A 26,243-nucleotide genomic window follows, 5' to 3' on the forward strand; every position below is an offset into this window, starting at 1 on the left:
ATGTAAATGTCCATCGATATGATTACACAAGCTAATTTGCAGATTTATTGTCTCCAGCCAATTACAATACATGAAAGGTTCTGATCACAGTAACATCTGGGTGTTGGGTCAACATAATTTACTGTTAAAATCACACTCCCTAGGTAACTCCTAAGTTCTGGCCTCTGGCTAATCTAAGGACTGTTCTTCAAATTCTGAAGTGATATATTCAAAACTAACTAACTAAAAAATGCTTAAATTTTTTTCCTTTCTCTTTCTTTTCCATTAATGTTTCTGATTTGGATAAAGTGTTCTGAGACTGCACCTGTTATGTGCCGAGTTTTATATTACTAAAAAGGATACAGAAATGCACTCAAGTTATTGCCATGTACTATCGACAAGGATGTGTATGGTAGCATTTGAAATCACTCTCCTAAGGAATAAATTCGTGCAAACATACTGATGAGTTTGGCTCAAGTGGGTTTTCTGTTACTAGCTACGAAGCTTTAGCTAATTTGTACTTGCCTACAATGGACACATATCATCTGATATTAAGAGGGTGTTAACGCAAACTTTAATGATGCATGAATTTGAAAGTCTATTTCTATTAACAGTCTGTTATTAATGTATTAACTTTAATTGATTCCTTTTTCATCTAATATCCATTATTATTAAAATCTACTTCATATAATTTTTGCAGTATAATGTATATTAGATTCACATCTATTAACTTCAAAAGTAACTAGCTTGCCCCACCACGAACCACCACCAACTGTTAATTGTCCTCCTCACTATCTCATATGCTGCATCAAAGTTTATGGATCCCTGCTGCTCATGAATTGTTACAGAAGAGCTGTATTGCTGTATTGTGATATAAATTATTTCATCACAAATATATGTAAGGAACCAATTATAAAATAAAAATAAGTTTCATCAAGGAATAGATATTCAAACAAAATACCTTAAGAGTACAACCACTATCTCACAAATCCAGACCTCCTAAGCTAGTTTTCAGCAAAATACAAAAAGCTTTAAGTCAGTCATTTGACTTAATAGGTTGAAGTCAGACAAGGGTGATCTCCCATTGGATTGGAACTTCAGTTTACACCAAAGTGGAAATGCATGCTCTTCAGAAGTAACTGTGGGAGGCTCGTAAGGTGTGAACATATGATAGAAAAGAATTACTTCAAAAACTGATTTATTCTTAATGTTGCCTTATCATAATAACTTAGAAAAATATATAAGAAATGGAGAAGGTTACTTCACCTTACCCTACAGAAGGGCCCCATCTACAATTCCCTAACATACATAAAGCAGCTTCAAATCTTGTGAAATATATGGGTCAGAGTAATGACTTCATATGCACAGACACAGTCCACACCAACAACCCCAACAAATCCTGTGGAATCATGTGGCTGTATCGTTGTGAAGCCGATCTAGAAAGGCAATATGTTGTGCTATATGCCCTAACAGGTCAAAGTCAACCCTTTCGGATGAAATATTTTAATTGTGAAAGTTAGAGAAAGTTATCTCTGCCTTCTGTCCATTGACAGTTATGGAACAGTTGCTCTCAGATGCTATGCATTTGGCTACTGACCTGCCATCACAAAAATTTCATTTGTTCTTGGTAAGTTTTCTAAATGCAGAGCAAATAACCCATCATATCCAGGACAGCCGAGTGAAATATCCTATTCAAAGGTCAATAAAATAATATCTCCATCTTCCCACCATTCAAAATTAAAGTATCCAACAAGGAAAAAGGTTTCAAAACAAAGAGCTGACTGCCCACAAGTGGGAGCCTGTTCTTAATGATAAATGCCAGCAATGTCATTAGTGAAATCAATCCATCAAGGCAACAATGCAGATAGCTTGCTCTGATAGCCAAGGTGTGTGTCTCACTTATTCTGCCTGCTGTACCTTCAATGACTAGGAAGCATTTTTTATACAATGGACGAGCTCAAAGATGTTCTAGATACAGCCAAGTCAAAATCCATTCCACTTTGGACACAGTGCTAAAGCCTTTGGTTGTGGCAAGTCAAAGTTCACCAAAAGATCAGAGTGATCTTTGTGGCCTTATATTCTCCCTTCTGTGGTAATAAAACAAGTCTGAGATTGTGGAAGGCTAACTTTTTACAGTGACAAGTGCCAACTTCCTATCCTTGAATAGCCATTAGAAAAAGTTTGATATTTGTGATTTCAAGGTTTTCAGCAGTGACATGTTCCCACTTGAACCATTTGGAGAAAATTCTCTACTTACATGTCTGATGAAGCACCTGCAATCAAGGTTGCTTGAGCAAGTAAGGAAAGGCTGCAGTTCCTTGGAATTTCTACTCCCAGTTCCTTTTTTGTTTTTGTGCATTTTTAACACTGACTAGATCATGGGAAGCAAATCGGAGCTAAATGTCTTTCCCACGGACACATTGTGGTAGCCAACATGTGTTGATATGGGACAGTATCAACCCTTGACCTGTGTTGATATGGGTCAGTATCAACCCTTGACCTGTGTTGATATGGGTCAGTATCAACCCTTGACCTTTGGATTACAAGTCTCTACCTCCAAGCTTAAAGATAATTTTCCATGACTTCTTGTGGGGTGCAGAAAGGATCAAACAGCATTCTGATAGCCTCACCTTTTGCAAGAACCTGGCATTTGAGGGGCTGAAGAGAACATGCATGCATACAGAACAATACTCAAAATACCCATTGTAAACCATGTCATATTCTCTTATTTGTCAATATGGAACCCCAGGTGTCCGAAAACTGACATTTCTTGATCTTTTGAGCAGAGCTTTGGTAGACACTGGACTAGAGAATCTTTATAGTGGTCTCACAAATATGTGATATATTTTGGGACATGTATGATGTTGGGTAAATATATAATGAGGGTGGGTGCACAGAATAAAGCCTGGATGCCCTCTGAAACCACCTTAACATTTACAGTTCAACAGGGCATCATTTCCCATTCAGTGGAAAACTTGAATTCCTCCAGACTGGATGCCAAAAAAGAAAAGTGTAATCTCAGCACTGTAGTTGAGGGGCTATCGAGAAAAGGAATGAACATCCCCCATTACACGTGCCTTAGAGGATCCCTTCTGTTTCTTTAATCTCTCCAAGGAAACAAGGGCAGAACACTGGGCCCATGAAATTTGCTTCTTAAGTGGCCTGAGGCAATCTAAAAATAGTTATATAATGACTGCCCAGACAGCAAATGTGGAGAGAAATTAAGCTCTTTTGCCATGTGAAGAATAACAGCAAAATATTGGTCAATCATCTAGGGTATTATGATCGAGTGACATCTGAAGAAGCAATAAGCACAAATGACCAATATAGCTTTGAAAAACATGACTATCTTTTACAATCCAAATTTTATAGCATAAATTATTTAATAATGAATTCAATAAAATTTGAAACATAATATTTAATCGGAAAGGAAAGTAAAATATTACTATTGTGAAATGAACTGAAATATATATGAGAAGTTTTCCTCTCAAAAAGTCTCATTTTCACAAAGTAAACTGAGATAATATATTACTTACTACTTCCTCCAATTTAAGCTTCAACTTGGTGAACCATTCCATTATTTTCCTTTCATCATCATGCTGTATTAAAACCTGGTTTTCAGGGTAGGAGATCTGTGAGAAAAATATATCAGTCAAAAGAGCCTGCTACCTTTTTTTAATGTAAAATCCACATATGGCTTAATAAAATATGTCAATACAATTAACTGAAGTACAGTGGAACCCCGCTATGACGCGATAATTGGGGTCCAAAATTGTGGATCGCATTAATATCGGGGTCGCATTAATACGGGGTTTTACAGTATTTTACTTTTTCAGAAAATAACTCATTGGCACATGTACGTGTATTCATGTCTAATGTGTATGATGAATAGGGTATCAACACCATTTATTGTCGTGCTGTCGTGGCATGCAGTTCATCTATAATGCATGTAATTCCATTGAAAAATTACACACATATTTACAATATTTAATACAAAAAAATTCCCAGATCACTGTGTCTGAATTCAGCATCTAATATACAGCATGAACAGAGTATCAACACTGTTTACTTGCCGTCTGATATCGTACATCGGGGCTTGCAATTAATCCATATTATATGTAATTCCATTGCCAAAATTGTATACATATTTAAACTATTCAATAATTTTGTCACACATCATTATGTGTCTGAATTCAGTGTGAAAAATTAACAGCAAAAATGGGTTAAGAAAGACGAAGCACGTGTACGGTTCATAACTTTCCAGGGTCTATGAGTGGTGTCTGTACAAATTTCATAATGCTAAAATTTTCTCATATGCGTTTCCGTGTACATTTATCCATTGCAAATTTCCAATAATTAACACTTGTATGCCTATTCGTTTGAACGACTACAGCAAGAATAATTAACAATCAACACATGCTTTCAGCGTGCATATAACTTTTACTTCAGATTTTGTGAATATCGAGAAAACAACGTGTGAAAATCACTATACTAATCACTGCGCAAAGTGCAGAGAACGACTTGCATTTGTAAACTTGCTTTTCCATAATGATAAAATATTTTTTTTAAAAACAGAAAATTAATAATGAGTTCATGAACAAACACCATACCCATAAAACCCCGAGAACTAAGTGCATTGGCCTGTGATGGTCACGAGTCAAGTTTCTAAAAAAAATTTAAGCTGAATGCATGTACAATTTCATACCCTTTCAATTTCCAGCTAGTAAAGATGACATTATTTATTGGTTAACTGATTGCATCTAATAACACCGCCAAACCCAGCAAATATCATGGTGGCTTTCGGTTTTTGATGTTTATTAAATTGTGAGAATCTTTTATCAACCACCACAATGTCTGCTGGTTGGTTGTGTATGCAGTTAAAGAAACACGTCAGCTATTGTTTGAGCAACTACTGTATACAGAATTAATTGAAGACAATCACAAAGACGACTTACTGACTTTACTCATGGATTAGTAATAAGTAACATTTCCGATAATGTTTATTTTGGCATAACAATTTCATACCCTTTCAATTTCCAGCAAATAAAGCGGACATTATTTTCTGGTCAACTGATTGCATCTAATAACACCGCCAAGCCCAGCAAACATCTTGGCGGCTTTTGTTTTTTGATGTTTATTAAACTGTGAGAATCTTTTATCAACCACCGCATTGTCTGCTGCTTGGTTGTGTATGCAGTTAAAGAAGAAACACGTTAGCTATTGTTTGAGCAATGATTGTATACAGAATTAATTGAAGACAATCACAAAGACGACTTACTGACTTTACTCATGGACCAGTAATAAGTAACATTTCTGATAATGTTTATTTTGGCGTAACACTTCAAAACCTGGTGATATTGTTAAATTTCAGAAGCTACGCCACGATCGTATTATATTAAAATTTATATGCAAACTCTTCCCCAAAATGATAATAAACGTTTTACACACTATTTTTCATACTTAAAAAAAAAAATTCCCGGTACGAGAAAATTACACACACATGTATTTAACATTTCAGGAACCATGCCACAATCATATTAAATTGGAATTCATACGTGATTTCCTCACCATAATGATACTAATTTATTTATACACTATTTCATGTACTATGAACAAAAAATATTTTTTTCATGTGCGAATATACAAAATTTTGGGAGCCATGCCACCACCGCATTATATCCGAATTCGCGTTATAGCGGGGCGCGTTATAGAGGGTTTGCACTGTAGTTGTAAAACCTGCCAGTAAAACCTCCAAAGTGGAGAGTTCACAATATACAAACCGAAGCTGCTTCTTTTAGCATTACATATACGGGATAAGGATATTGTTTATGATATCACTGCTATGTGTTTATTACAGTACATATATTACAGCACATATGGTGATTCCCTTTGTCACCAACAGCTTTTCCCCCATGATAAAACCAGGACCTGTCTTGAAAATTTATTTAAAAGTGAAGTTGGACTTATATGGCTTTATTAATTGAAAATATTCATATCATAGGCTGCGGATGGACTTATCACCAAGCTTGGACTTATCATTGGAGAGTTATGGTATATGCAAAGAAATCTTTAATTTAACATTAGTGTTTGTATAGTAATTAAGGATGATAAAGATGCATTGGAACCAAGATTTGAAGTAATTCTGCTTGGTGATTTTTTAGATGTGTGTTTTTCTTGCACAACAACAAAAATAAATTAGTGCCATGGCAATTGGAGTTAAGTACCTTGCCAAAGGACATGCGATGGAAGCCAAACTAAGCTGATTCAATGGAAGGATTCAAACCAGAACTCTTCTGGTCATAAGTCTGGCTTGTTAACCACTCTATCACAGTGGCTCCTGCCTCAATTAGATGCCTCAGGCATATCTGGCATTCCCAAGCTCAAAGGTAGTACTTAATTTCTGCACAAGTATATCCTCTCCTATTCTATTCATTTTACACTGGCTATTACGGAAATAACATCTTTATTAGAATGGTCAAAATTTTGATATGTTATGTCCTATAGAAGATTCCTACCAATATTGATAAACAGTTCAGTTCAATTGTTCTAGAGAAATCAATGAAAATTTCTAAAACTAAATGCAAAGGAAGCCATACTATTACATTGGAGAGTAAACCTGAACACAATTTTGGTAAAGCATGAACAAAGAAGCATTAATTAAATGCAGGGCTCGAAATTAGCGGTAGTCCGCTAGCCCGAGGCTAGCAGATTTCCTATTGAACTAGTAACTTTCATAATGTTAATAGTCCGATGGTCTAGTAAGTTTCGGTTATCAATAGTCAGCGTTTGTTTACGCCATTCCCTAATAAAGACTTTACTTATCAGATGTTCTGTAGAATCAAAGCAGTGGCCATTGTAAACACAGTCATAAAATATTAGCATGAGAAGATGAAGTCAATTTCTGCCTCGGAAAGGTGCATTTCTATAACAAGAATCCATCCGATTTTGTGCATTTCACTTAACAGCGCAAATTATGGTCCGGTCATTAACAAAGGAAGTTTGGTAATTGATCCTAATGAATCTGATTACGAATTAAATGAAAAATGATGTGGTATCACTTTATTCACTCAACCACAGTAACAAACTACAAAGCGGTATACCACACAAAAGAACAGGGCAAAAACTATTCAAAGAAATTAGTCTGCACATTTTTTTGTTTAAGGTTCTTTTTTCTTGCTCACTACCCAAATGCTCCAACAGTCACAAACAGGAAACTACATATTTTACATTTCCATCGAAATAATTATAAGAATTAGATCAATTTATTACGCTTACATTATTGACACAGCCTTTCCATACAACTACTTTTTCTGTGATGATAAGAATAGTTTTTATATTTTTCTCTTACAACAATGAACAAATAATTAAATACACGTGGAGATATCCAAGCAGAATGCCGTACATTTGTTGGGAATTAAAATCTCTGAGCATGGGCATCTAAGATTTGAAAATGTTCCGCCTTATTATTAATTTCAACAATACATTGAGGTTCAATTAATTAGGAACAATTACCAAACTTATGACTTATGATACTGTAATTGGAGCTGCTAAATACAATGTGCCAAGTGTCAGATGGCTTTGTTTGATGGGAACACACCTTTTCCATGCTGAAACTAACACTATCTTCTGATGCTAATATTTTATAACAGTGTTTACAACAGCCACTGCTTTGATCATGCAGAACATCTGCTGAAGTTAAGTCTTTGTTAGGGAGAGGCCACTTAATTTTGGGAAGGGGCAAATACAGGTGTTTTGAAACGTGCTTTTTGCTCTGACTTTCTTATATAAAGGACACTGTGCCATTCTTTAAATAATTCGCATCAGCTATACTATAACATCTCGTATTTCAAAACAAGTTACAATTCCCTCCTTATAAGACAGGCAAAATGTGGCATTTGATAGAAGGTGTTCAGCCACCAGAAAAAAAGCAAAAGTTGAATGAGAATGATGAGAAATAATTCTTATGATACGGAAAAGTGTAATGGAAAGTTTCAGAAGAAATGGACAAAAGACAGGGAATGGCTAAATATGACGAGGAAAAGAACATTATGTGGTATAACTGGTGTATGCAATTCGCAAAAGCAAACACAAAAAAAAAAATTGAATCGGTAAATGTACATGAAAGCTGTGTGACATTGTTTTGTGAACAGGACTAGTAAAAGATTTGGCAGGACTAGTAAATTTCTCAATATACTAGTCCTTCTGGCTACAAAGAAATTGTGTTAAATTCAAGCCCTGAAATGTCCAATCCAAAATGGCCCAATGGTCTCAAAGAAAGTCAAAAATAGAGATGGCTAAAAGATAATAAATGTTGTACAATCCACAACCAATGCATGGTCATATCATAAACTTTTATGGCTTTATGGCCAAGTGAAACACAAAGAGTTGCCTATATTTATGACTGGCACTGCTCTTAATTAATTAAGTTCATCTATAATTGGTTTACAAAAGTATAGTCACAAATCAGTGGATTACAAATTAATTATATTTTACTTACAATTCAGTTATGCTGTGTCATAGAACAGTTTACTGGGAAAGATTTGCATGTTATCTCTTTAAATTAGTTTTGGCCTGGTGTCAGGATAACGTGACTGGGTGGGACAAGATGCTACATGTCTGCAGCATGATGCATTGCGGTGACATGACTGAAAATTGTTAATGATACATTAAAAACACAAATTGCATTGCATTGCATCCTTTAAAAGAAAAGTGGGCCTCAAAAGTCTAGAAAAAGGTTCTTCATTTTTAAAAATTGCTCTATAATTAATTTAAATATTTTTTAGAAATAGGATCTATAATGATCTCCTAAAGCCATTAAGACAAACAACTACATTAAGCAAAATGACATATGGAAATAATAATCAATTATTAACTAGTCACCATTTCCAAAAGAGAAACTGATAATCATTTAAATGTGAACTAATTCATGATACCTACCATAACAACATTTTTGCGGCTACTGAAATCTTTGGGGTTGAGCTCTACTGTTGCTGTGGGAAGGGAGACTATGAACTCACATTTCCCCCCTGGTGAACCCTGCTTCATCTGCACGGCTTTCTGGTCCTTGTAAAACACCAGGTTGGAACCGGTCAATACAACAAAAGAGGTGCTCCACTTTTTACTGAAATACAAGATGATTTGTCTTTAGTCTTTATACATTTGTTATGTGGTAGAACACTGCTTGGGGTAGCTATGGGATTTGATGGCTACAGCCAGTGCCCTAAATAACTGCTGGACCTACTGGGTATTTCACTCATAAAATTAAAAATGAATGAAGTTATATTTTAACAAAAATAATTGGCTATTTTTTTTTTCCAGTTTTAAATAAAAATCATTTAACACAGAAACATTCCTAATTCTTTTGTATGTTCTGAAACAAAGTAAATTTATCTGCACTCTTATGATTCTTGGATACACTCCCTCTGCCAAGGGAGTCTGTACATTTGTTGTCCTCAGCAGAACAAACATTTTTCATAATTTGTATTTGGTTGAATGCATACATCTCATTCTTTTCTCTGCATCACTTGTATCAAATACTTCCAACTGTGGGCAATTTAATAGAGTCAACAGAATTATCAAATATATCAAGGAGAATACTTTTCACTATTTAAGTTGATGATGGACTGTTATTTAGTTGTAAAAAAAAACTAAGAAGTGTTGATTTTTTCTATCATTTTCCAAACAATTTAGCATCTGATAATATAATTTATGCAATAAATGAGCAAGCAAGCAAGCACCCTGTCCAGTGCAACAACAGAAGTTAGACTAGTTTATCATACTTATTATACACTAGCCATGAGCTTTTTCAGTTTATTTTATTGATAATTTATGTGGCACCAGTCAGTAAAATTAGCCCAGTCAGTAAAATTAGCCCAGGAGTTTAAATCAACTGTTCCTTGAAAACAAATATGTGTGTGTGTGTGTGATTTAGATTTTTATCATAGCTTTAAAAAAAATTCAGCCATATTGTTATGATATCTGCAGTGTGACAGTTTATGGTGATGCATAGCACTGGGACAACATGTTGCAGACATGTAGCATGATGTCCCACCCAGTCACATTAACCTGACACCAGGCTGACCAGTCCTAACACTAACCTCTTAATGATGAGTGGGAAGTGATGCTGCTGTTAGTATCATTTTTATAAGTCTTTGGTATGATTCGGTAGGGTAATAACCTGCAACCTCCTGCATCTGAGGTGGATGCTGTAACCACTTATGCCAGAGTAATATTCTAAGTAATATTTGATCTACTGGGTATCTAACTCTTTTAACCGAGTGAAACAGATGGATATGCTGCTTATGTGGGTCACTGTTAAGCTTATTCAAATTTGCCAAATATCTGAGGAGAAAATTGGTATTAAAATATGTTTTGTTTACTGAGTGAATTTGCAGCACTTTGTAAAGAAGAAAACGAAGGTAAATGTAAGCAATGTAATTCTGAACAAGTTTGCAAATGAACAGTGTCAAACCTGTTAAATCACCTGAAATTAATTAACAGAGTAATGATGTCAAAATAATGAATAGTCACACTGTCCCCAACATTACCATTTATATTCTTTATACTCTTGAAAAACAAGTAAAATATGACAAGTTGATGAATAATGTCATATATGACAGCGGTCATATCAAAGTCAACATAGTACAGAGTAAGGGTCATATGAAAGTCATCATGGTATAGAACAGTGATTATATCAAAGTCAACATAGTTAGAATAGGGATCATATCAAAGTCAACTTGGTATAAAAAAGGGTCATATCAAAATCAACACAGTATGGAATAGGGATCATATTGAAGTCGACATGTTTAGAATAGGGGTCATATCAAAGTCAGCAGGGTATAGAATATGGATCATATAAAAATCAACAAGGAATAGAATAGAGGTCATATTAAAGTCAACATGGTTAGAATAGGGGTCATATCAAAGTCAACTTGGTATAAAAAAAGGGTCATATCAAAATCAACACGGTACAGAATAGGGATAACAGTGAAGTCAACATGTTTAGAATAGGGGTCATATCAAAGTCAGCAGGGTACAGAATAGGGATCATATCAAAATCAACAAGGAATAGAACAGAGGTCATATCAAAGTCAAGATGGTTAGAATAGGGGTCATATCAAAGTAAACAGGGCATAGAATAGGGATCATATCAAAATCAACATATCAAAGTCCAAATTTTATAAGCTAGGGATCATATCAAAAACCAAATAAGTTGAGAATATTGGGTCATATCCAAGCCAACAAAGCCCTTAAATATCACTCAACTACACCTTGAAACACTTGTGAATTTGGATGCTTATTCTGCCAGGAGCACATGTGGTTAATCCAAAAAACCATTACCACCATCATCCCCCTCCCCCCAGGTCACCTTTCCTCAGAAAGTTAACTCCAAGATATTTCTGCATTTGGTCTTTATTAGTACAAAGCCAAAGTTAACAGCATATATTTTAATTTGTGCTGAGATTATTTCACTTCTTTGTTCTATGCCTTTGTGAAAATGACATAACTGTTTATTTGGAGTCCCTCTTTACCCATGAAACCAATGATCTACTCCCAAACATGGCTGAGGGAATTACTAGTTTCCAGGCACATATCCCTTGTATTGGTTACATTCTACTATTCTACTATCTGCAGAAGTCACATGGGGCATTTTACACCTGACTTTAGGAATGTGTGTATGTGTGTGCACTTTGGATTTTTCACTTATGCTATTTTCAACATAGCTTTAACATTTTTCAGTCAAAATGGAACAATATCTGCAGTGTGGCAGGCTGTAGATATGTAGTATCATTATCCACCCAGTCACATTATCCAGTCACCAGGCTGACCAGTCCTAACACCAACCTTTTAATGTTGAACATCTAGCAAGGCAGCTGTAAAGAACCATTTTTATAAGCCTCTGTATGACCTGGACAGGGTTCAAGCCAGCGACCTCCCACATACAAGGTGGACACTCTTACCATTTAGGCCACTGGAGTGGTCATTCTTATGAATAAGATGTGGTCAATGTAAATGTATTTGTATTTCGGGTGACATCGTATGTCCTCTTATCTGTGAGTTCCTATTTAAAGATTCATGGAATACAATGGCATGTGCTACAATATCACAGAAACTTTCCTGTACAGGGGATATTCCCAATCAGGTGGTACTGAAATGACTATGCAAATGGCAGTTGATTACCACAGATAAATACATTTCATAATCTAAACCTGACAATCCCCATTAGATGGTAGTTAAATCATTTAAGAGATGTGGTATTTCCAATGCAACTGACGGAACTGAGGATGACAAATTATTCTGTGACTTTATTTGAGACATGACCAACACCGAAGAACCAAGATGACAGTAAAGACATAGAATCAGAACTGGATTACGAATGAGACGAGTAGTCTAAGTAAAAAAAATGTTTACAAAGACCACATGACAGTGAAGGAATTCAGAACTTTATTTGGTAACTATGACAATGAAGAATAATTCTTGGGCTTTAAATCAGATGATATCCGACATTTACAGGATACCATGAATCACCAACATATGGACTTTACTTTGTTGATTATAATACTTTTGGAACTAATATATTACAAGATATTGTGAATCGTATCATTCTAGATTACGATTTTATACCAGTATACGACATATTACATAAATGGATTAAAAATGTTACACATTATGGATTTCCTTACATGAAGACAAAATGTAAGTTGTCAATTTATTTGTACATATTCAACAAAATAATACAAATGCATTTATTCTACATTGGTTCTATCTTTATTTGTCCTATCTGTCTATCCATCTATCCAGTCTGACTTGTTTATTTTTCCCTAAATGCAACTCCAACTCATTGACCACATATCATCCTTTTCAGATTATTTGTCTTGCAAAAAACACCTTGACTTATAAGAAGATCGCTGAGAAATTCGTTTTTTGTAACCCTAATATAAGGGGATTTTTTTCAATTTATAGTCTAATTGACTAATAGGCAAGTATACAAGGTAAGTGGAAAAATGTACTTACGTGACTCTTTTGCCATTCTCCACTACTCTAGCTTTGTTCAGGATTCCAGCAAGTGGCTCCTGAAAAGAAAGTCTTCCATTAAGGTTTGTTGGATACAGTATTAAGTTCAGAATTAGCTGGAAGAAAATACTAAAACTGTACTGAAGTCAATATTTTCCAAGATTCATGGACAACGCTGCAACAAGAAGTTCTTATCCAGGCTGAAAGCAAAACATATATTTGATACAGTACATATAATATACCAGTGTACGTTATACCATTTGTATGGAAAAATATAAACAATATTTTTCTGAATATTTCATGACATTATGCAGATAAAACAAGTTCATAATTTTCTATTCAAAGGTAGAAACTTATTTATTAAATACTTACATTTCTATACATAAGAGTGATTCTACAATGCACCCACTTTGTCTCCCATGCACCAAATTTAGCAAAAGAATTACATGTACTTTTTTCATAACAGGTGCTTCTTTTTGAGACCCAAACATGACAGCAATAACAGCAATGCTCTTTATGACACAACATTCCCACATGATCTCTGATGCACTAGAGGTTTCTTTCAACTTGCAACAGCAACAACAGCAATGCTCTTTATGACACAACATTCCCACATGATCTCTGACACACTAGAGGTTTCTTTCAACTTGCAACAGCAATAACAGCAATGCTCTTTATGACACAACATTCCCACATGATCTCTGATGCACTAGAGGTTTCTTTCAACTTGCAACAGCAATAACAGCAATGCTCTTTATGACACAACATTCCCACATGATCTCTGACGCACTAGAGGTTTCTTTCAACTTGCAACAGCAATAACAGCAATGCTCTTTATGACACAACATTCCCACATGATCTCTGACGCACTAGAGGTTTCTTTCAACTTGCAACAGCAATAACAGCAATGCTCTTTATGACACAACATTCCCACATGATCTCTGATGCACTAGAGGTTTCTTTCAACTTGCAACAGCAATAACAGCAATGCTCTTTATGACACAACATTCCCACATGATCTCTGATGCACTAGAGGTTTCTTTCAACTTGCAACAGCAATAACAGCAATGCTCTTTATGACACAACATTCCCACATGATCTCTGATGCACTAGAGGTTTCTTTCAACTTGCAACAGCAACAACAGCAATGCTCTTTATGACACAACATTCCCACATGATCTCTGACGCACTAGAGGTTTCTTTCAACTTGCAACAGCAATAACAGCAATGCTCTTTATGACACAACATTCCCACATGATCTCTGATGCACTAGAGGTTTCTTTCAACTTGCAACAGCAATAACAGCAATGCTCTTTATGACACAACATTCCCACATGATCTCTGATGCACTAGAGGTTTCTTTCAACTTGCAACAGCAATAACAGGAATGCTCTTTATGACACAACATTCCCACATGATCTCTGATGTACTAGAGGTTTCTTTCAACTTGCAACAGCAATAACAGCAATGCTCTTTATGACACAACATTCCCACATGATCTCTGATGCACTAGAGGTTTCTTTCAACTTGCAACAGCAATAACAGCAATGCTCTTTATGACACAACATTCCCACATGATCTCTGATGTACTAGAGGTTTCTTTCAACTTGCAACAGCAATAACAGCAATGCTCTTTATGACACAACATTCCCACATGATCCCTGACGCACTAGAGGTTTCTTTCAACTTGCAACAGCAATAACAGGAATGCTCTTTATGACACAACATTCCCACATGATCTCTGACGCACTAGAGGTTTCTTTCAACTTGCAACAGCAATAACAGCAATGCTCTTTATGACACAACATTCCCACATGATCTCTGACGCACTAGAGGTTTCTTTCAACTTGCAACAGCAATAACAGCAATGCTCTTTATGACACAACATTCCCACATGATCTCTGATGTACTAGAGGTTTCTTTCAACTTGCAACAGCAATAACAGCAATGCTCTTTATGACACAACATTCCCACATGATCTCTGACGCACTAGAGGTTTCTTTCAACTTGCAACAGCAATAACAGCAATGCTCTTTATGACACAACATTCCCACATGATCTCTGATGCACTAGAGGTTTCTTTCAACTTGCAACAGCAATAACAGCAATGCTCTTTATGACACAACATTCCCACATAATCTCTGACGCACTAGAGGTTTCTTTCAACTTGCAACAGCAATAACAGCAATGCTCTTTATGACACAACATTCCCACATGATCTCTGACGCACTAGAGGTTTCTTTCAACTTACAACAGCAATAACAGCAATGCTCTTTATGACACAACATTCCCACATGATCTCTGACGCACTAGAGGTTTCTTTCAACTTACAACAGCAATAACAGCAATGCTCTTTATGACACAACATTCCCACATGATCTCTGACGCACTAGAGGTTTCTTTCAACTTGCAACAGCAATAACAGCAATGCTCTTTATGACACAACATTCCCACATGATCTCTGATGTACTAGAGGTTTCTTTCAACTTGCAACAGCAATAACAGCAATGCTCTTTATGACACAACATTCCCACATGATCTCTGATGTACTAGAGGTTTCTTTCAACTTGCAACAGCAATAACAGCAATGCTCTTTATGACACAACATTCCCACATGATCTCTGATGCACTAGAGGTTTCTTTCAACTTGCAACAGCAATAACAGCAATGCTCTTTATGACACAACATTCCCACATGATCTCTGATGCACTAGAGGTTTCTTTCAACTTGCAACAGCAATAACAGCAATGCTCTTTATGACACAACATTCCCACATGATCTCTGACGCACTAGAGGTTTCTTTCAACTTACAACAACAATAACAGCAATGCTCTTTATGACACAACATTCCCACATGATCTCTGATGCACTAGAGGTTTCTTTCAACTTACAACAACAATAACAGCAATGCTCTTTATGACACAACATTCCCACATGATCTCTGATGTACTAGAGGTTTCTTTCAACTTGCAACAACGAAATAAGAATTATTTGTACACATATGGTTTCTTGTGAAGCAGCGCATTAGGAGAACTACTACACAATTCTGACAACGTAAAGTTAATTTAGAAAACAGAATTATGGTATATAATAAATGCTTCTGTAATTCAAAGTAAGTCTGTAGTAAAAAGACACACATGCCCAATATTTTGATACATTTTGTAGGCAAAGTAAAGCTACATAGCTTTCACAGGCAATACATTACTGCATGCGAGACTACTGTATATACTCATAAGGCGAGTCCAACTGCAAACACTATGATGTCAAATAATGTGCCATTGGATCAGGATCTGTGCAGTTTATTAGAAGTAATCAGTAGAACAGCATAGAGCCTGATCTGCATTTGCATTATCCTATGGCAGTTCTCGATCTTTGTTGTTTGCAGTTTGATTCGACTTAAAGGCAAGTAAATAGGATATATAAAATGTTAACACTGATATGAGATTATCTCAGATAACTTAAAGATGAAATATTTAAATGCATGAGAAATGAATTTGATCTTTCCAAACTGAGTAACATGTAGTTCATGTCTTTAAAATAATTAAAATTTACAATTGTTTTGCCCAGCTTTTAATTAAATAAAAGGCAATTCCATGGACAATTTGGTGGTGAAAACCCTGTTTAACCTCTTTCTGCACGATTAATACTTGGAAAGGTCCACAATTTATATGTGATACTTTAGTCTAATAGAATCTATCATGTGTGTGTGACCAGGAATAATGTTTCCACAGATTGTGGTGCATGGCATAATGCTTCCACAGATTGTGGTGTTTGGCATAATGCTTCCACAGATTGTGGTGTTTGGCATAATGCTTCCACAGATTGTGGTGCATGGCATAATGCTTCCACAGATTGTGGTGCATGGCATAATGCTTCCACTGATTGTGGTGCATGGCATAATGCTTCCACAGATTGTGGTGCATGGCATAATGCTTCCACAGATTGTTGCAAACTGTGTTGTTAAAGTTGGGTTTAGTGAGCTAACAAATGTCATTACCAGTGATAGGAATGCTGCTGATGACGATGGCCCCTTGCTATGGAGCATGACACCTACTTCAATCTGGTAACAAGGATGTTGATTCTTTCATTATGATAATTCTGATAGTGACACTATGATACCATCAACTGTTATGTAAATCTATTGTACAATGTGGATATTGTCTCTGAAATTAGTGATTGTTTTGAAGAAACTGAGTTATTGAACAAAGACAATTTTGCATAAACATGATTTTTATGATTCACCGGCTGATACAAGTACACATTGATACTTTCACTGAATGTTAAAATCTAATGTTTTATCTTTTTTTTCCTTCGTAATAACATGTATTTATACAAAATGTTATACTGTCGTAAAATTTTGTTACAACAAATTCTGACAGTAATCATCCCATCATAAACGGCTTACCACATGTATGTCCAATGTCATCAACATGGACAAGTACATACACATTTTAAGAATGATAAATTTGGATAAAATTCTTCTTAATTATAATGTTCTACAAATCACTGTCCCCATAAAACATTATAAACAATCTTTACTGGTCATCTAAATGAAATGGCCAAATTCTTTCTGTCCCAACAATTGCTCCATTTAGGTACTTTTGACTGATTATAGGGTACCTGTGGCAGCTGTAACTGAGGCATTCCAGTGGCATGCAGTGCCTTCTGCTGGTTCTCAAGTCGATTCTCCACCTGGAATAACAAGCTGAAAGATTAAAAGTGAGGAAATGCTATCATCTGCAGGGCTGCACTTTTGACTCGGGGGTGGGTGGGTGGGTAGTGGAACTGTGAGTCACATATCTGAACCTTGTCCTGGCCATTAGTGGGGAAAGGTATTAGTATGCTTACCAATGTTGGACTGGTGTCCTATTCAGGGAATTCATACATTTATAGCCAGTTCTCTTCAAGGAAACTGGTTTAAGGTTTAGCTTTCTTAGTGAATTCCAAAATGTCATCCCCTACATTAATTGGTGGGACAAATAAAAATTGCAAAACTGAGCTGATATGGTGATAACAATATATAATTTTCCATCTATTATTTGAGTAACAGCTGCAGTTGCATTGACAAGGGGAATTATACATTAACTGACATCTGACCATAAAGGTCGGACCATGAATGTTGCATCAAAAACCTCTGATCAATAGTCATAACCTTTAGAAATGTCAATGCTTCAAGATCATCTCAAAGAGCTTTTCAAGAATCAAGGTCAACATTTGTTACAAAATAGACACATGATAAGTATAGTTTTGAGAAAAGATTAATTGAAGTGGAAAGTAAATTAGCATGTTGAATTATATAACATGAAACAAAAGCAATTTTTCCACCATAACAATGGTGTAGGGGGTTAAGCCAAAGCTATTAAATTATCTAATTAGCTGCATTTGTTGTGAACCTAACCTTGGAATAACCTTAAGATAGTGACCACTTCAGATTACATGTCCATGTCCAGATGTCTACCATAGATTACCCTAAATGTTTTGGTTTCTTTTACTCAGCTAATAACATGCATGCTCTACAACAATGTAGGATCTTTCTTTTATTTTCATATACTGGGAAGCGCAATTTCTATTAGTACAAAATTTAGCTAATTTAGTGAGAGAATTCACAACGAAATTCTTCTCACAGCTATATACACTACTATGTATCTCATTATTCTGCAAACAAGATTTTGCAAAAATTTAATGACGCTAAAGATGTATGAATCTATATTACCTGCAGGATGTCCTAGAATGATCATCATGAACCATGCAACTAATATATAGTAAAAAGCTATGTCAGAAATATGTACAAAAATCTGTGCACAGGTAGAAACTACAGGGCATGCAACATTCAAGTATGCCTCTGAAATGCAAATGGAGTGATGAGTGAATGCAGAATGAATGATGAAGACAATTATAAACGGCCAAATCGAAAGCAGTAAAGACAGTCATAAACCATAAATGAACAATAAACCAAGTATGATGATTGAAAAAGTATTTCTGATAAAAATCTTATGTATTTATCTATCTCATTTAAGCATTTAAGATATCAGCCAATGTTACCTCTCGTCTTGACACTGTTCATACTTTTGAGTACCTGCTACATTTTACATGTTAAAGCCCTTTTGAACTATATTTCAGTATCAAATTTCTGACTGCCCTAAATATTTCCTACTATCTGCCATTGTTACTGATTACATCTCTGCTTATATGTTGAAGTAAAAAATTTAAAAAGCAAAATACATGTAAACCCTTAGTTTAATTTTAATTAATCATGTTGTTTCTCCCTTCATTAAAACCTTGACCAGAAAAATATTTAAACAATAATTTAAAGAAGTTCTTCTGCCTCTTCTGGGCATAAGTGGATTACTAAACAATAAATTATAATTCTTTCTGAATTATCTCCCTTGTACAGTTTCACAAAATGCATAAGTCTGCAAATATATTTTAAAACCATTTATGAATAAACATACATGAGAAATGCTAAATTCTTAACAAGATAAACAAAAAATAATGAGATGATGAAGCATTAATGACGAGAAGGCTGACTAAACACCAAAACGAAAGTGCATTTATGGGTTACATAAATGTTTCATGGCAAGTAAATTGGAGAAGTGTAGCAATGTTTGTATGTGCCAAGTAATATTTTCATGCCATACTGGCAATGTACTGGTAGAATATGATCACTCAAACATTCATACCTCAAGTAATCATCATTACTTGAATGACTAATTCAGTCGAATTGTTACACTTTCTCCCTTGCCTGAGACTTTCTCGAACTTGTAACCATGGAATCCTGAAACCAAAGTGCTTTGCCGACAGCACTTTGAGTTTTCATAATTCCACTACATGTATTGAAGTGTCTATTCAACATCTTTTTTTTCCTTCAATAATGATGACAGCTGTTAAGCAAGTTAATGGGCAGATACATTATTAGCTAATATCGGCCTTTTAATCAGTTATCTGCGGACACTTTCATTTTCAGGCAATTTCAAAAGATTTTAAAAAAAGGATGTTCAACCTGTAAACTGCACTATGATATACCTTTTCTGTATATTATCACTTTCAAAATACATTAACACAAAACATTATCGAGAAAATCTTGATTATAATGGTCATGATTTGCATCAGAACATCTGCAAACGTGACACCAGTGTCTTGCCATATACTAATGCAAATATAGGAAATATGCTGAGGGAATAGAAGCTATGTCTTGCCATACGCTAATGCAAATAAATATAGGAAATATGCTGAGGGAAAGATTAATAGAAGCTATGCTGGAGTTGGCACTGATGCAAAAAATACAATTCTTTGTCACGGAATTGTATAAATTCTTTTATTGATTAAATACATGTACTAGGGTTTCATTTATTGTGTACAACGATACCAAAGGGTGATTTATTTATATTGTACAATTTTTTGAAACAGTGAGTTCGGTTCATCCTATGCTGCATGTGCACTTCGCTTTCAATGGAAAAAAATGAATGCTTCCAGCGCACAGACAATGTATGATGACTTTGTCTGTGTATAAATTCCTCACTGTAAGATTAAATCTTCACATTACGGAATGTCTTGTTAGTCAGCGGTCTACTTTAAGGACTTGCACATCTTCAGCTGTAGAGCTAACCTGATAGATCACAGAATGACCAGAGTGATCGGAGTATCGGAATGACCCAAGTGACCAGAGTTATCAGCTGTGGAGCTGACCAGAGTGATCAGTTATCAGAGTGATCGGAGTCAACCCTAGAAGTCGACCATAGCAGCTGTGAAGCTGAACATTGCAGCTGTAGAGCTGAATAAACTGTTGCTGGTCGAGTAGCAGGTGATCGGGCATCGCTGAATGATATTGGTGGGCACTGACTGCTTGACTGACCAACCTGGAATACTGATGGCTTGACTGGCGTAAAAGGGCAACTGGGAGCTGAGTGTGCTGGTGGCGGAGTGTAACTCCATACCTGTAATCTTTCAGCTGTGGGCTAAATTTTGGGGTTTGTAAAAACCAGTTTGTTTATGGGACTATAAAGATAATTTGTAAATTTGTGTGTCTGTCCCTTTTTGTTAACATAATTTCACTATTTGAGTGAATACATCTTACTATATGAGTAAAATACGACACATCATTACTATCCGAGTAAAACACATCATTCATTCGTTGTGAAATCATTGTGAATTATTCACCCCTTGTGCTTGCACTCTCTAAAGCCATTTATTCGTATTTTCATTATTAAGTCTGTGCATTTTATGTTAATTAATCCAACATTTTTTTGGATACTATACATGCACATATTAATCATAATTAATTGCTCGTTCAAGTCGTTCGTTATTAAACATTGTATTTGTATCACCATCAAAAGTGTTCTGTTGTAAAATCTGAAATCCAATCTGGTTATCTTGTTACAAATGCTGTCAGAAGTGGGATCATTTCGGATTTAACAGAGCGATGAAATTATTGTTTCATTATTCTTGTATGATCTTTTGTGTGTTTCAGACACTCCTGACAAAACAATGAGGTTAAGCAGACATATAAAATAACTTTATGTTTTGTACACATTTCATGTTTTTGTTGCCTTTCGAAAAGAAAATATGGTTTGTTGAAATTATAGTAATCTCGCATTTTCTGTATAATACTACACTTTAAGTTAGTTATATCAGACTACTGAAATGTCATCAATGAAAGAACTTGTAGAACTGGGGAAACAGTTTGGCTATGAGGGGGAGACCCTTAGAAATTTTGTTCATGAAGAACAGGCTAGGGAAAGGGATAAGAGGTTAAAGGTGAGGGAAATCGAATGGGAGAAAATAGAGATAGAAAGGGAAGCCAAGAAGGAGTAGACAGAATTAGAGAAGGGGAAGACAGAGTTAGAAAAACAAGCAAAAAGGAAGAAACTAAGACAGAAAGGGAAGCCAAAAAAAGGAAAAGGATTTTTGAGAAGGAGAATATAGAAATAGAAAAACAAGCCAAAAAGGAAAGGATAGATGGGATAAGGGAAGCAGAGAGGGAAAAGATAGAGGTAGGAAAGCAAGCAGAAAGGGAAAAGGTAGAACTACTAAAAGGAGTAGAGGACAGGAAGTTAGAAAGGGAAAAACAAGTCAGGTTAGAAGCTTTGGAGACAGAAGATAGAAATAGGCAGAGGGATTATCAAAGAAACTGAGTTATTGCAAACTAAACGGGAAGGGGATCATACGCAAAAAAAAAAATGGGAAAAGTTGATTGGTCACTACATCTTAGTATGTTGTTGATGGGTAAAGCATTAGACATGTATTCACATTTATCTGCGGCCGATTTGCTGAATTACCTTGCATTGAAAGAAGCACTCCTGATGAAATACGAGCTAACAGAGCAAGGGTTTCACAAGATGTTTAAGTATAGCAAACCCGAGAGAGGTGAGACATTCACCCAATTCGTCAGTAGGATGTACAATTAATTGCAGCGATTGGTGGAATGTGGCAAAGTCCTTAAGACATTTGAGGGTCTTATCGATTTCTTGCTTCAGGACCAACTCTTAACAACTTGCGGCTAGGAGTTATATTTGCTCTTGAGGAAAAAGTCCTTCACGAATATATATGACATGGAATGTGGTGTGTGTAGCGGTGATAGAGGATAGGTCATGTGACAAATTGAAATTCATCTCTAGTACAGAAATGCCCCTTGAATAACCCACTGATGTAAGGACAGAAGGTATAGACCAGATCAATGTATGCCTGGATTTATCTAAGGTTCAGCATACACAGATCTTGGGCGGTTTTGTCCCAATACCCAGACGTGTTTACGGACAAACCAGGCCATACTGGATTGATTCAATACGAGATCAAGTTGAATACCTCAGAGCTGATCAGGATTAAAGGATATCCAATACCCTTTAATGTGTGGGAGACAATCAACGTAGAAGTGCCAATCTTACAGCTAGGCCAACCAACTGTAGTATAGGATATTTTAGCTATGAGTGTTTGGGACATCTTGTAAGTGGACTAGGCCAGTTGAAACCTCACCCACATAAAATAGGAGCAATCAGAGATGCACCTAGGCCAGAAAATAAGAAACAAGTAAGATCTTTCCTACGTTTGATTGGATTTTACAGGAAATTTATCCCAAATTTTGCGGCTATTGCCAGTCCATTAACAGATTTGACTAGTAAAGGGCAACCGAATAAAGTTCCATGGGGTGTGTACAAGGAAAAAGAATTTAACGCTTTGAAACAGAAACTTGTAAGTGCACCAATCTTAAAGTTGCCAGAATTCAACAAAACTTTTGTGCTGAGGACTGATGTGTTTGATATGGGTCTTGGGGCTGTTTTGCTACAGGAGCAAGAGGGGATGAAATTGCCCGTTGCTTATGCAAGTAGGAAATTGCTCTCTAGGGAGCAAAACTACTCTATGATTGAGAAGGAGTGCCCAGCCTTAGTATAGGGATAGGAAAATTCCATACGTACCTTTTCAGGAGGGAGTTTAACTTACAAACGGACCATCAGCTGCTCTTATACTTGAACAAGGCAAAGGTCGCCAATGCAAGATTGATGCATTAGGCATTGTCTTTGCAACTGTATAGTTTCCTAATCGAGACAATTCGAGGGTAAGACAATGTAGGTGCTGATTTTATAAGTAGGGTGTAATTAGCAGATCATTTTTGTTCAGCATTCAAAACGGGATGTTTCAACGATTGTTTATGTTCACATTCCGTCATTTTTTAAAAAGTGTTACCACTTTTTTAAAGGGGGAGGTATTGTCACAGAATTTTTTTTTTATTAAATACATGTACTCAGGTTTAATTTTTTTGTGTTTACAATGATACCCGAGGGTGATTTATGCATACTGTACAATATTTTGAAATAGTGAGTTCAGTTAATCCTATGCCGCATGTGCGAAGCGCTTTCAATTGGAAAAACCAAATGCTTCCAGTGCACAGACAATGTATGACAACTTCGTCTGTGTACAAATGCCTCACTGTAAGATTAAATCTTCATTACAGAACATCTTGTCAGTAAGCGGTCAACTTTAAGGACTTGCACATCTTCAGCTGTAGAGCTGACCTGAGTGATCACAGAATGACCAGAGTGATCAGAGTGGTTGGAATGATCAAATTGACTGGAGTGATCAGCTGTGGAACTGACCCGAGTGATCGGAGTGGTCGGACTGACCCAAGTGACCATAGTGATCAGCTGTGGAGCTGACCAGAGTCATCAGTTATCAGAGTGATCGGAGTCAATCCTATAAGTCGACTATAGCAGCTGTGAAGCTGAACCATTGCAGCTGTAGAGCTGAATAAACTGTTGCTGGTTGAGTAGCAGGTAATCGGGCATCGCTGACTGATGACCGGTGGGCGCTGACTACTTGATTGACCAACCTGGAATACTGACAGCTTGATTGGCCAGTGTGATTGGTAGTGGAGTGTGCTGGTGGCGGAGTGAAGTTCTCACAACAGCAACCACCTGGGGTGGGTGGGTGGGAGGCCCTATTTGTTATACAAGTGAGCACTGAGTCTATGTAGAGGCAACTTACAAGGAGAAACCACTGTAAAATAAACAGTAATTACATGTAATGTCAGCAGACAATTTTTCATGCCAAGTATTGTAAACTTATTTACCGATTCTGGGACAGCAGTTTTAATGTTTCCTGGTAATGTTGAGGATTTGTGGAAAGATGGAACTGTTGGTGGAATGCTGGCTGGATTAATATCAGAACCCACAAACATTGACTTAGCTTTCGAGTCTCGGAACTGACGAGGAGACTGGTTACTGATGCTATCTTTCTGCAGTGAGTTAGTTGATCCACTCTGAAATATATTAATTTGATTTTTCCCCAACTAAATCTTAAAATACCACTCACAATCACTAATAAAAAGTACTTATGATACTATAGTATGACCATATATGCATAGTAGTGACAAAGGCTCAGACACTAGATTTTAATTTGAGCAGAATAAGTACAATTTGTACAATCATTAACAAAATAAAAATTGACAAGAATTGAAGTCACATGACTGTGCTGAGAATTTATTTATTTTTTTTCTTCCAAAAGAACTAAGAGAGATGTAAATTGACTGAAATGATAATGACTGCATATTGCTCCTTTAAGAAAAAACATAAATAAAAAAACATAGAAATGCAACAAGAAACTGTTTAAAAGAGATATGCAAATTAACTAAAACAATTCACATTCAAATGACCCAAATAAGCATTAAGAGAAAGCATTTTAAGTATATGTCATTAGTTCTGATTAATATCAGCATTTGGATTATCAGAAATAAAGTTTTCAACAGTTCCATGAAATTCAGATTATTAAACACGGTACAGGTGCTTTAAAAACATGAAACTGAAAGTAACATTTTATGTTGTAAATGTTTACTGCATGTATAAACAAACAACTGATCACAAGTTGGAAAAGTTAAACCAAACATTCTGTGACATATTTTTCTGCCATTTTCCCCTTTTGAAGCTTGATCACTCCCTCAAAGCATATCCGAAGTGGATTTTGGCAGAAATGCCATGAGTTGCTCTGAGTTTGATTTTTCAAAAACTAAGTCCCACCTACAAAGCATACAATGGATATACCCTCTTAGTATAGGTCAATCTCAAACACGTTTAACGTATAAATTTAAAACCAAATCTGTAACACTGACCAAAATAATGACAATGCTGCTTTCAAATGTAAACTGTACCTTGGCTTTCTTACATGCAACACAGAACAATAAACACATACAGCACTAGTAATGTGTTACACTGAGGTAGCATAATACTAAGGTACATTATATATATAGTTCTATTACCAAACTAGCCCTATAAAAGGGACAATACTGAAATGAGATTCCTTACAGTAAGGGAAAACCTTTGCTTACCTTAATGGTTCATAAAAAACAGAGTTCCTTGTAAGCTGTAACAGTTCCTATCCATTTGTTCAAAAAATAAAATATAAAATGGACACTGACAAATGACATCCCTCTAACATTGCAGTGGTATGAAAAATGCAGTAGAAAGAATGCCTTGTATGATAACTGCTACGATGAATCAGTGGTTGTTTAAATTTAACAATAGGCACTAAACCTAAAACAAAGCAATAATTTCTTTTCAGGAAACTACATGAGGAAATTTTTGTTCACATCACTGTCATTTTTAAATATTGTTTCACTTGTTAACGTTCAATCATTCTTTTTATACTGCTAATGTTTGCATTACAATATCACAAGAGACTCAAAAAAATGAAACAGATAAGATCCTACATACAGGAAGATTATAAAACTTCATTGTTTTTTAAGTGTAATAAATATTCTGGAACAG

The 26,243-nt window shown here is 35.8% G+C and overlaps 1 protein-coding gene across 5 annotated transcripts in view; it reads right to left on the bottom strand.

The window, feature by feature from the left end:
* Positions 1-26,243, bottom strand: part of LOC149776562 (rho GTPase-activating protein 15-like) — a 108,922-nt gene that overhangs the window by 42,398 nt on the left and 40,281 nt on the right. For 4 of the 5 annotated variants that reach the window (XM_089941021.1, XM_089941023.1, XM_089941020.1 and 1 more), the window contains 5 exons: positions 24,554-24,742; positions 17,614-17,685; positions 12,994-13,052; positions 8,917-9,100; positions 3,516-3,611 (listed from right to left, as the gene is read on the bottom strand). In XM_089941021.1, coding sequence (XP_089797147.1) covers positions 3,516-3,611; positions 8,917-9,100; positions 12,994-13,052; positions 17,614-17,685; positions 24,554-24,742 — 600 coding nt within the window. The remainder of the gene's footprint in view (positions 1-3,515; positions 3,612-8,916; positions 9,101-12,993; positions 13,053-17,613; positions 17,686-24,553; positions 24,743-26,243) is intronic. The other variant, XM_089941022.1, reaches the window with a different exon arrangement.

The sequence above is a fragment of the Sinohyriopsis cumingii genome, chromosome 18 (genome assembly GCF_028554795.1).
Source record: "Sinohyriopsis cumingii isolate HCF-2022 chromosome 18, ASM2855479v2, whole genome shotgun sequence".
Classification (NCBI taxonomy): Eukaryota; Metazoa; Mollusca; class Bivalvia; order Unionida; family Unionidae; genus Sinohyriopsis; species Sinohyriopsis cumingii.